Source organism: Miniopterus natalensis, chromosome 19 (genome assembly GCF_054644295.1).
Source record: "Miniopterus natalensis isolate mMinNat1 chromosome 19, mMinNat1.hap1, whole genome shotgun sequence".
Lineage (NCBI taxonomy): Eukaryota > Metazoa > Chordata > Mammalia > Chiroptera > Miniopteridae > Miniopterus > Miniopterus natalensis.
Genome location: NC_142099.1, coordinates 27,283,626 through 27,295,724, shown reverse-complemented (window position 1 = coordinate 27,295,724; position 12,099 = coordinate 27,283,626). Strand labels below are relative to the sequence as shown.

Genomic DNA, 12,099 nt, shown 5'->3' with positions numbered 1-12,099 from the left:
GCGCGCTTGTCATGTTCCCTCTCTCGCCCTGGGGGCATCCTGCACAACCTCTCCTCGGAAATCCACGGGGAAATGGCAAACAGGATTGACGGGTTTCACACGCTCCTCGCTAGACAGAGCCGCTCATTACCATAACCGTCTGCAGCGACGGCGGCGCGGCGTCCCAGTCGCGGCGGCGGGACCTGCCCGGACCCTCGCCCGCCGCTCACCAGCGGCCACCGCCGACCGGGCCGCCGGGCGGGACCCGCGCGACTGTGCACCGGCCGCCGGGCTGGCGCCGAGCCCCGAGCGGACGAGCAGCGGCTGGAGCGCTGCGGCCGCCGCCGCCCGGCTGACCCCGCGGTAAGCGCCGGGCTGGGCGTGGGCGGCAGGGCCAAGGCCGAGCGCCCGGGCGGCGGCTCCCAAGGACGGGCGCCCACGCGGCCTCCGCGCGCCCTCCCCGCGCCCGGGCTGCGCCGGGGTCCCCGAGTGGTTTCGCTCAGGCCCGAGCGGGACCGGGGCGCAGCGGGGCGCGGAGGCGGCACGGGCTGCTGGCGGGGCTGGAGCGCGCCTTTCCCCGGGCGTGAGCCGCCGCCTCCCGGGCTGCTCCCGGGGCCGCCCGCGCGCGCCGAGCCGCGACCAGGGGCAGGGGGAGGCCGCAGCTCTGGCGAGACCTCGGGGTCCTGGGTGGCCGCTTAGTACCCTGATCCTAGGGGACCGGTCAGTAGGGGGGATGCCCCCAGGTCTGGACGCCGCGGCGCCTGGCAGGTGGGGAGGGCAGGGATGGTGGATGCCAGGAGCGCGCGTTTGCAAGAAAAAGGAATAGCTGCAGGAGCTGACACCTTCTGTCCCCCGCCACCTCCGCCCCCGCACTCTCCTCCCCGGCAGCCGAGCCGAGCCGAGCGGCGCTGCGGGCGGCGGCGCCCTGTCCTCAGCTCACCTCCCCGGCGGGCTCGGCTGCTGCCCGCCCGGTCCACGCCTCCGCCCCTCTCCGCCTTCCTCCCCTCCCGCCTCCTCGGCCCTCGCAACTTTCCCGAGTGTCCGGCTGGGGCGGCAGAGGCGGCCGTGTCCCCGCAGCCCGGGCGCGCCGGCAGCCGCGGGCTCCGAGTGGGCTCGGCCGGGGGCCGGGGGCCGGGGGCCGGGGGCCGGGGGCCGGGGGCCGGGCTGGGGCGCCCACCGGGCCAGCCTCGCCGGGGCCCAGCCAGCCGTCCTGAGTCATTTCCTTGGAATCCTACCTTTGGTGTTTATTTCCCTTAGAAGGAAACTTGATTTTTTTTTTAAAAAAAAAAAAGGGGGGGAGAAGAAAAGAAAGAATAATAATAGCTTTTATTCTTCAGGACGGGCGCAGGACTCGGGCACCGTGGAAAGACAACTTGCCTTTGTTCCCAGACACTTGGGGCGGTGTTTACTTTCTCCCGCGGCCGGTGGCGGGCAGGGCTGCGTGCTCGCGGCCCCGCGGGGGGCACCGAGGCTTAGGCACCGACCCCGGGGCGGGGGGGGGGGGGTCCTGTTTGGGAGCCGGGGCTTGATGGCTGCTGCCAGCCTGCTGGGATGGCTCCGACCCCAGGCTTGGGCCTGGGATGGGAAGACCTGGCGCCTGGCTTGGACACCCGGGCACCCTCGCTGTCCCCACCTCCCACCCCACCCCCTTCCTCAGGCCCAGGACCCGCGTCCCCAGCACCGGGACCTGACCTGAAGCTCTGGCTCTGGGAGCTACAGCTGAGACGTGCACTTCGCAGGGCAGACAGGTGTACTGCGAGGACTGGCAGGAGAGCGGCGTCTGTTTATGTAGAAGGCTTTTATTCCCCCACCGCCACCAAGGGCTGGTGGAACTGTTGAGATTTATTAGGGACAATGCCGGGGTCTGGGCTTGGTTCCACCTGGGCAGGGCGTTTAAGACTGGCAGTGCCAGGGCTTTGAAAATATCAGCCCTTTAATACCCTGCTTCTCAGTATTGGAATCAGACCGCTAACTGCTCTTAATGTTCCTAATGAAACGTTCTCTAATTTCTAATGACAGATGGGAGAGGGGTGGCAAAGAATGACCTGAGGCCTCAGTTAGATTCAAGGTGCCACTGAATCTGTAGCTACCCTGTTCTGCGTGCCAGCCACTCCTATTAGCATCATAATGGCTCCGAGGTGGGGGGGGGGGGGAAAGCCCAACTCATCTGGAAAAACCAAACTGTATAGAGATGCCTGGTAACTTTACTGTGAGCATTTGCTGGAAAAGCTTGACATTTTAGCCCTCAGCCTTCTGGGGATGCTTGAGGGGTCATTCCCTGCATCCACTTGGCTCCCAAAACAGATGTTCAGGAGCCTGAGGATAAAAGGTTAGAGCCTTTTAATTTTTTTTTAAACCCATGTACAGACAAAACACACTTGAACACCCTTCTTTTGTTTTGTTTTTGTTTTTTGAACACCTTTTTTTTTAAATCCACTCACCTCTCATGTTAAGCAGATTTTGCCATTAATGTACATCTGGGTGGCTATCTTTAATATTAACGGCACATAAATTTGTGGATTTAGACTTCTGAATTCGGCAGTAGAATTATATGTAAATGTCATCACACAGAGAATAATGACAGTTTGGATCTGTACATATAACACGAGTAAAGAGTCACGTGAAACGTTGGTGCTTAGCGCTGCACACTCCAGTTCTTCATGAGCCTTAAACTTGCCTTCTTCATTGTTAACATCCTCGACTGTAAATTCTAGATAGACTAGAAAGACTCAGTTGCTGTGGAACTCAGCCTCTCCAGGTTAGGATTTTGTGTGTAAAAGTTTTCAATTCAGAAAAGAAAAACTTGCTGAAATTAGGTATCATAAAGGGAAAAAAACCTCAACAGCCAATATAAAAACAATTCTGCTGAGTTTCAAGTTCATGTTTCAAGTTCAAATGCATAATGATAGAATTTTATGTACTGGAAACAATACCAACAAATAGAAACACTGAAATCCTTAACAACCCAAAAAGCTACAACAATAAGTCCTTAAAATATAAACAAACTCTAACTGACATAAAACAGCACAGGGCCCACATAATATCCTATTAAACAAAGGTAATTGCTGCTCAGGGCCTGCAAATACTTTCCTTTCTTAAGGGACATGGGTTTGTCAACCTGCTTTGGTTTAGATGTAATCAAAGTTCTTCCTAAGCACGAAGCTTGGATTTTATTCCCAGAATCCAGCACAAAAGGGAGGGTAAATTTCAAACTGGAAAATATTGTTGCAGTCACTAAGAGAGGACTACTGCGTCAGAAAAAGCTATGTAATTCATATGTGCATGGCAATAGCACTTCCTGATGCAATGGTCTGAAAATAGGTTAAGAATTTCAGTTTGGGCCATTTCATGAGAGTCTTCCAGGGAATAAATTATCATGAGGTTTGATAACTTGTTTGGATGCCGAGTTTGAGGTGGTGACAGACAGAATGGTGTAGTTTGTTAAGTCAATGTAGTCTAGATTTTTTTCGTTGATGACTCAAAGAGCAAAATTAATGACATGTCCCACCATTTCTTTTTAGAGAATCCATTGAGCTTCTTTTTTTCCTTTTGTAATAAGATTTTCTAATAAGCCCTAGCTGCTGCCTCTTTGGAGGGCATTTGGAAAGAGATGAGGTAGGTGGTTTAGAAGCCCAAGTCAGATGGGTCTCATTCCAGTCCCTGACCTGGACACCTCCCTTGTCTGTCAGGAGGCTTTGCTTCCTTCAGTGAGGTTGGGATGGGATTTAGGATTTCAAAGAGAAACCTGGCTGAATGATGGAGTCACTGCTGCCAAGAGCTGCTCTGCTAGCCAGAGGGACATTGTCACTTTAATGAAGCTATTTTCCCTGCCCCTGGTGTCTTTTTACCTGGAAGTGGACCCTTGTTACAACATGTAGGTAATAATAGTCTCCCAGGAGACAATGGGAGATTCACCCTTTCCCCCAAACACTGTAAGATGTGTAATTTGGAGAAGAGAGCAAGAACTAGACCCTTCATGCATGTTTGAAAGACAGTCAATGTGCAGAAAGCAGGCCTGACATCACTCTTTGTGACAGTTCTTTAAACTGCAAAGTGAGATTGTGGAGGTGTGGCTCTCCTAAAGGAACTGGCACTCAGTAAGCCACCGAGGAGGCTGCATTGCTGTCACCACTGATCTGTGGCCCCTGGGTCTTTTTACTTCAGTATCAGACCCTTTTCTTCCTTGAACTCACTCTTGACCCTACCTTGAGCCCTACTTGGGACCAAGTGAAGACACTGAGCCCCCGTGGAAATGACCCCCCCAACACACACACACCTGAGTTATGGAGGAACCCAGGGCTCATCACAGAGCAAAGAGGCTCGCTGTCTCCCTGGAGGCCCTGGGGAAGGACGTGAACTGCAGAGAAGGGCAGTGGTGTGTTGCCTCTTGGAAAGTTCCTGCCTTGTGTCTGGGCTTTGCAGTGTAAGGAGTCGTCGGCTGCCTCTGGCCCCGAAGCCCTGGCTCCTGTTTAATATTCTGCCTGCTCCGTTGATGTTGTGCTTGGCTCCTGTGGGACTGCAACTCACGGCTTGAAACTGGAGCCAATTTTCTGTCTTCATCTCTCAGTGTTTTGACTGGAGGCAGATCCAGTTCAGGCCGATCAGGGCTGGTGGAAACAACTACCAAGTGTGTCTCTGTCTGCTTCGCTTTGGGAGAAGAAAGTGGAGGGAGCCCCAGAATGTTGTAGAGGAACTGGCCCTGCGGAAACGAGAGGAGGAGGGGGCAGCGGAACAGCCGAGCCTGAGACCATCAGTAGGGATTCCGGTGGAGCTTGCTGCCTCCCCTGCCCTTTTCTTTTGATTGATTAGCGGATTTCATCAAAGGAGACTCTCGGGGGATTGGCTGGAAAATTGATTTTGCCTTATTAATAGGAAGGAAGCGCAAGGGTTTTGGCCTTGCCTCCTAGCGGTACATTTTCTGCGGTGAGGTCAGAAGGAAAATGTGTTTAGGGAGGCAAAGCAGCTGTCTTGAAGAGGGCTGAGGGGAATCTGAGAACAATATGAAATGGGATTTTAAAGATCCGCCCATGTAATGCAGATTGCAGAACGCAGAGGCTGAGAGTTTGCTGAGGTTCTCTTTGAAAAAAACAATAAAATGTTTCAGGGTAAAGGAGAGGACCATGAAGTAGAAGTTTCCCAAGGCCAAGGGATGAAGATGCCAAGGCTATCGCCTGGCTTCCTCTTGCTTAGGGCTGTTTTCTGTTTTTACAGATCTGAGGCTGTCAGAGATGACTCTGGTTCTGTCCATGAATAGATTCTGCGAGCCCATTGTCTCGGAAGGAGCTGCTGAAATTGCAGGGTACCAGACACTATGGGAGGCTGACAGCTACGGAGGCCCGAGCCCCCCAGGGCCAGCACAGGCTCCTCTGCAGGGAGACCGGGGAGCCGGCCCCCCGCTGGCAGGTACTGCTCTTGACCTTCCCCTGCTGCCCTCTGAGGCCAGACTGGTGGGAGGAGGTGGTGTCTGCGGCGCTTCGCCTCTCTGAGCTGAGCCCAGCTCCAGGGACTTTCCAGGCGGCCTGTGCACCTCCCGTAAGTGAGCCCAGGCCTCCAGGGACAAGACCAGAGGTGATATTTAAATTGCATTCAAATCTGAGTCCAGACATGTGCTGCTGCTTCATGTATAAGCCATGTGTCTATTTTTTTTCTTTTTTAAGAGAACCAAACCAGATTTTGAAACTCAGTTTGGGTTTTGGTTTTCTATGCTGTAGAACTGCATGGCTCTCTGAGAGCTAGACAAGCCCCCGTGGGCTTGACAATGAAATCCCCATCCCATGAGACAAAAAGGAATCTGCACTTTGGGCCAGCAGCTCTGTCTCTTCTTTTTATTAAGCATGCAGTTGGCTTTGGTATTGTAGGGGAAAAAAGTCCAAGCTCAGAAAATAGAAATGTTTTCTTTCTTATTCTTTATTCTAATATTTTAAGGTAAGTTCCTTTGGATTTTTGTGCGGCACTAGCAATTGGAAAAAACCCCCTACAATGTAAAACAAGTGTCCCTGAAGTCTGTTTTGCTAAAAAGGATGAACAGCTGTGGTGTTTAAAAATTAGACCCTACTTGAATTCATGGTTCACATGTTACATTTTTGAGAGCAAAGAGGACTTTAGGTACCCAAAATTTTAATTTAAAATTTTATATTTTGAAAGAAGAAATATTGTGACTCCAATGTACAGGTAATCATTTCTTTCCTTACTCAGAGCCAATAATACTTTAAAGTTTAATTATTAGTGCTTACAACTTAGTATGTATATGCAGGGTGTCCCCTGAAAATGTATACACACACTTTGAATAATTATAAAAGTCAGTATTTATTAAAATACATTTCATTTTCAAAATTGAGCTATCAGCTGTTAAAGTGTGTATACGTTTTTGGGACACCCTGTATTTGAACAGTGGTGTTATGGCACCATGGATTTAATTAAGCAATTTGAATAAATAGTAACATTATTTCAGAGTTGCTACACTCCTTCCTTTTTGAGCTTGCCTGTGCAAAGAATCTGAGTATTTAGTAAATGCTGAAATGTGTCATTTTCCTCTATGGTTGTCTAGAAAGCTTTGCCTGGCCCGGGTCACAGGATTCTGTATGATAGCAACTATTAAGACAAGCGTTTGTTTTTAATCACCACATGTACAGACAGATACGTAGCCAAGTTATCTTCTAGAAGGAAAGGAAAGAAAAGTATTTTGTTTGGAGAACCTCTGGCGAACCGCATGTCATTTGTCCTATCTGATTTATTACCACAGGATCACATTACAGGGGAATTTCAAATCCTATAACAACATCCAAGATCACATATTTTAAGAGGAAGTATGTGGAAGAAGAGGATTTTCACCCACCACTCAGCAGCTGTAGCCATAAAGTATGTTTTTTTAATAGTCATTATTTTTATTAAGAGTTTAAGATACTGAGTAACGGTTGCTTGATCCATGTCCAAAAATTAAATTGTTCCACCCAAAAGCAATGAAAAGGAGCTACTTCTCATCAGCGCCGTATCGATCGTTGTCACTTTTTTGGGTCTTGCATTATTTCTCACAAGGAGTTGAAAAAAGAGCCAGTAGAAGCTCCTCTTCCCAGAAATAACAAAAGTATATAATCCAAGGAACATCTTCTTTACAAATGATTTCATTTTTCTCAGGTTGTGTTCAGGGTTATGGTTGGTCCTGGGGATCCCATGTGCTGAAGGTCCCTGCCCTTCCCTGATGTGCTCCCCTGATGAGCTCTAGCTCCTGTGGCCAGCGCCCCCCTGTGTGTGCCTCCCCCAGGCTTTGCCCAACCCCGTAGGGGTGGACTCACACTCCCTTGAATGTGTGCATGAAAGTAGAAACATGCACATATGTTTAGCTTGTTAGAATATATCATCCATTCCCAAGAAAACACCAAAGCTAACTTTTTTGCACGTATTATAAGAAAATAACAGGATCAGGAAAGTGCGGAGACGTATGAAACTGGCCAGACTGAGCTTTTCAAACACCGGCTTCTTTTCCTTATGGGGACCTTCCTTCAAAAAACAGCTGCTGGTTTAATCAACCCAGACCCTCATGTCTGAGATGCGGAGAGGATTTTTAGTTGTTTGGTTTCATCTTTCTCTCTGTCTCTTCTTACTCCCCGACCCCCCATCACCACCCCTGTCCTTTAGATGCCACTTTGACCCTGCTCGTGAAGACATCAGCACACATTGGCAGGTGCTGGGCTTTTCCCTGCATGCGCTGTCCCTGCCTTTGGTCAGTCGGGGCTGGTTCAGTTCCCAGCTCCTCGGGTTATGCTACCACTTGGCTTTTTTATGAGCTGGAATAGCTGGCCCCCAGGACACACACGGTTTATTTGCTCTTTAGCTTGTGTTGTGGTTGTAGCAGTTTTCCAGTTGCCGCTGGATTTGTACCAACCGTCACACGGTGATGGTATCACCCTGCTCAGGGGTGAGTCCTCCCATTCCTTCTCTGCATCCCTCCCCCTGCCTGGCCCTTCAGATCCTTTCAGGTTCTGAGCATCATTCCTTATCATTACCCTCTTCTGAGCACAGATAATTGCAAGTGTCACCCCCAGAGGATTGAAAAGAGGGACAGCACAGAGAGTCAGGTCTCATGCCCCTTGATGGCTCTGCCAGGCTTTGAAGTGTACTCGTTATGAGTTGCATGCTGGCATCTTTTTAAAACCATGTATTGACATACAATATATGAGTATGTGTGTTTATGTGCATGTGTATCACACACATAAAAGCACAAGTACCATAAAAGTACAGCTTGAGGAATTTCACACAGTGAATGTACCTATGTCACCAGCATTCAGATCAAGAAGCAACATAATCAGAACCCAGAACCCCTCCGTGTGCCCCCTTCTAGTCACTACCTCTCTGCCCTCCGGAAAACTACTCCCTTGACTTCTTACAGCGCAGTTAAGTGTCTTTTCTGTCCCCCTCACTGTGCCATTAAAGAGCCAACAATCTGGCCTGTCCCTGCTGAGCTCTGCATTGTGACTGGATTCCCTGGTGAGTCAGGAAGGGGACCGGGGGCAACACCTCTGAATGAACCTGGGGAAACAAGGGCCACAACATTCCCGGGTCCAGGAACTGCCAAAAAAGAAAGCTGTTGTGATGACCTATTCATTCAGTCCATTTCCTAAGCTTTCTCTCCCTGTTTTGCTTTTCAGACCATCTCGATTTTTGAGGAACGAGCCCACATCCTTTACATGTCCTTAGAAAAGCTCAAGTTCATCGACGACCCCGAAGTGTACCTCCGAAGATCTGTCCTTATAAACAATCTGATGAAAAGGATCCATGGAGAAATTATCATGCAGAATAACTGGTGCTTTCCCGCCTGCTCTTTCAATGGTGCCCCTGCCCAGGAGTGGTTCATGGCTCAGGACTGTCCCTACCGAAAACGCCCGCGGGTGGCCAAAGAGGAGTGTGAGAAGATTCACGCCTGCTGCTTCTACCAAGATTGCGGTGGCCACTACCTGAATTTACCCCTCTCTGTCAACGCCAGCGTCGGAAGTGCCTCTTCCTCCTCTGCGGCCTCGGCTTCCTCGCCTCTGCCTTTACCGAGTTGCTCCCACCAGGTGGATTTTGATGTTGGCGGCGCACCGGGTTATAAGGGCGACGGCCAGATACCTGCCAACGAAATCTTTGTTACTAATGTCAGGTCACTTGGCGGTCAGGAAAAGGCCAAGTTAAATGATGAGGAAGCAGGTGATGACACCAACAGGGCTGGTGGCCCCCTAAGCCATGAACCTGTGGGAAGTGACCTTGCTTTTGAGTGCAAAGGCCAATTTTATGATTATTTTGAGACCGGCTGTAATGAAAAAAACAGTGTAAGCGAGTCCTGGAAAAAGTCCTTAAGGAAAAAGGAGCCTTCACCGAGTAACAAACTGTGCTGCAGCAAAAGGAAGTAAAAACCCGAGCCACCTTTCCACCTCGACTCTGACGCATGCACAGCATGATCGGTTAGCACCGTACGTTTTATTCCGAATGGATTTTCTAGTTTTGTACAACTGATGCGATTATGCCATGAACATGCCGTGTCGTTTTAATGCCTGGAGAGCAGATTGCATAAAACATCTGTACAGTAGGGCATCCGCGAGCTACTTAGAAATGTGGTAATTTTACCAAGAAAGCAGTTGACTTAATGCTTACAAGTCTGTCTTAGTTTTCTCACAGAAAAGACCAGTAGATTAGAACTGGGGGATAGTAGTGTGCCCTTGTGATATTTCCATTCCCCCCCCCCCCCCAAGGAGCCTGTCACTAGCTAAGAAACTTCAACGTTTGCCAATTAATTCGGTAGTTATTAACACATCAACATAACCAGCAAAGGATGTCTGCTTCGTCTATATGATGATACAGTATTTTTTTCTGAGTGAGAGACTGAAGACAGGGAGCTAGGTGAAATGGCTTCATGGTGCTGTTAAGTATTTGTGACAGATGAAGACAGGACGGGACGTAAGTGAAACACACCTGTGTTGGGGCGGCGGCCAGCACTGCGTGCGGGGGGGCTCCCTGCAAGGGCCCGCCTGCCTGCGAGGGGTGGTGAGGCTTTTAGCGAAGTGCGATACAGGGCGATTTTCGGTGCCTTACTTTATCTTAATTTTTGCCAATGTGAAAATTAAGGATAAATCAGAGTTACAGCAGGGATTTAACAAACAGGAAAAAACACACAGGGTGGATCAATATTGTTTGGAAACCGTTAACTTCGAGCTGTTGCGTTCAACTTTTGATTCCACATCTCTGTTCCTTTGTTTTTGATGCCCAATTGTTTCGGAATTTGGCATTTTTTAGAAAGGGATGGAGGAAACAATAGAGAGAGCTGTTGGAAACCAGCGCTAGCTGCTTGGGCTTTTCTACGGCAACGGTCTGTTGCTGGGGTTTGGGTTTTTTGGGTTTTGGGTCGTTTGGTTCGGTTTGGTTTTCTTGTCCAATGAAGTTCATGAACCAGTGGCATGCATTATATTTTAATCTGTTTTGCATCATTTCACTCGTTTAGATTATAAAAGCATGTGGTTTTTTCTATATAACTTTTGCTGTTGATTAAGAAGCACAATGTTAATAAATGATGTGGTGATCAATAAGGTTTTATCTTAAAGAATGTAAAGATTTTCGGTTTGGGAAAGTTATTTTGGAGAAATGGGACTCAGTGGGCGATAGCTACTATGTATTTGGTCAACATTTCTCTCGGTAATTTCTTTAATTTGTACATTTGTAAGAGGGTTCAGAGTGGCCCTCTGACCCTCCTTCCCTCTACTCCAGCCAACTCCTCCTGCGAAGCTGTGTTCCAATTTCCAAGGTTACTACTTGACTTGGGCCTCCTTAAACAGCACTGCACAGGAACCAAATGCCAAACGGAGGAAATAAGGAAGTCCTCCCAGTTTCTCCAAGATAAAGCTTTTTTATTATTGCTATTAATATTAAATATAGGTCTCATTCATACAGTGTATGAGTAGGATCATCATTTGGACAATGTCCACAAGGACCAATTTTTAAAACATGTTCTTGTGTTATGGCTAAATAGTCTAGTAAGGTTTGTCCTTTATTTTCAATATTTGATAAACATTTGATGTTGAAAACTTAGATGATAGACGCTTGTATATGACTGTGTTGTAATAAAGTGAGGTTTTCTTGATATATATTTATTAAAATGATCAAAATTCATTAAGATGTTCCTATTTTAATGATTACCGGCCATGTTTCTCTTTTCCATTGCTCTTTCACCTTTAAAAAAACCCAACTCAAAACGTCTAGAAACTGTAGTGGGCAGTGGTCACACAGGAGTTTTTACTCGAAGAGGTCAATATGACAGGTGTTTTAGAGTGGTCCTAGTCTGTAGGTTTAGATTTCTGTGGATTAAGAGCGCAATGTTAATAAATGATGTGATTGGTCATCAATAAGGTTTTATTTTAAAGAACCTAAAGATTTTAGCTCTTGCCAAGTTTCTGAAAAACATCGCATAAGATGAATCTATAAATACTGACCCCTAGTTAATTCCTTTAGGAAATGTCAAGTTGTCAAAAACATGACCCATACGTAAATGGTTAAACCGGCTACAGATTATTGCTAATAGTATTCCATACAATTCCGTATTAATGTTATTCTAAGAGGCTAATATTTTATTTGAAGAAAGGGGAACACTAGTTGGGACCTAATTAATTTGTCAAATGTAGCATTCTTATGAGTATAATACATGATGGAGATTTAAATATCCTCTTGCTTTTTCAAAGCCCCGCACCACCAGATGTTTTTCTTGATGGCAGATCTGGAAATGGCAAGCTGATGGATTTCACAGCACTCACCTGAGCTGTGGGCTCAGCCCCTGCTCAGTAGAACCCGCCAGAACTCCTTTGCAGGCAAGTGGTGCCTTTGAGCCGAGCAGCATTAACATTTGTGGTTTTTAGTCATCAGATTTTAGTTTCTAGGACATTTCCAACATGCTAAAAGGAATACTTTTTCATCACCAAAAAAAGAATCCTGAATCATCTACCTAAATAACAAAAACGTTCCTGTTGTTGGTATGAGAACATCAGGGCCTCCTATGTGGCCATGTTGTCATCTCCACTCAGGAGACACTAAGCTGGGTCTTTCCGGAAGGGCCATGGCACCCCTTAAGTAGTAAGTTAAACCTATTACCTGGGTTCTATA

At 48.0% G+C, this 12,099-nt stretch overlaps 1 protein-coding gene across 2 annotated transcripts; it reads left to right on the top strand.

The window, feature by feature from the left end:
* Positions 1–225: 225 nt before the first annotated feature.
* Positions 226–11,115, top strand: SERTAD4 (SERTA domain containing 4). 2 transcript variants are annotated; one of them, XM_087827865.1, is made up of 4 exons: positions 226–342; positions 5,191–5,382; positions 6,722–6,837; positions 8,625–11,115. In XM_087827865.1, exons 2-4 carry the CDS (start codon positions 5,208–5,210, stop codon positions 9,363–9,365), a joined length of 1,032 nt encoding a protein of 343 aa, XP_087683991.1. In that variant the 5' UTR covers positions 226–342; positions 5,191–5,207; the 3' UTR covers positions 9,366–11,115. The 2 variants fall into 2 exon arrangements, with proteins under 2 accessions (XP_087683991.1, XP_016075029.1); XM_016219543.2 differs by lacking the exon at positions 226–342 and having other exon boundaries at positions 4,923–5,382.
* The last annotated feature ends 984 nt before the right edge of the window (positions 11,116–12,099 follow it).

Excerpts from the sequence above, each read along its gene's own strand:
- SERTAD4 (XM_087827865.1), top strand. The coding sequence starts at position 5,208 with ATGACTCTGGTTCTGTCCATGAATAGATTCTGCGAGCCCATTGTCTCG. Across the intron at positions 5,383-6,721 it reads AGCCGGCCCCCCGCTGGCAG|GATCACATTACAGGGGAATT; the intron begins GTACTGCTCTTG and ends TTATTACCACAG. Across the intron at positions 6,838-8,624 it reads TCAGCAGCTGTAGCCATAAA|ACCATCTCGATTTTTGAGGA; the intron begins GTATGTTTTTTT and ends TTTGCTTTTCAG.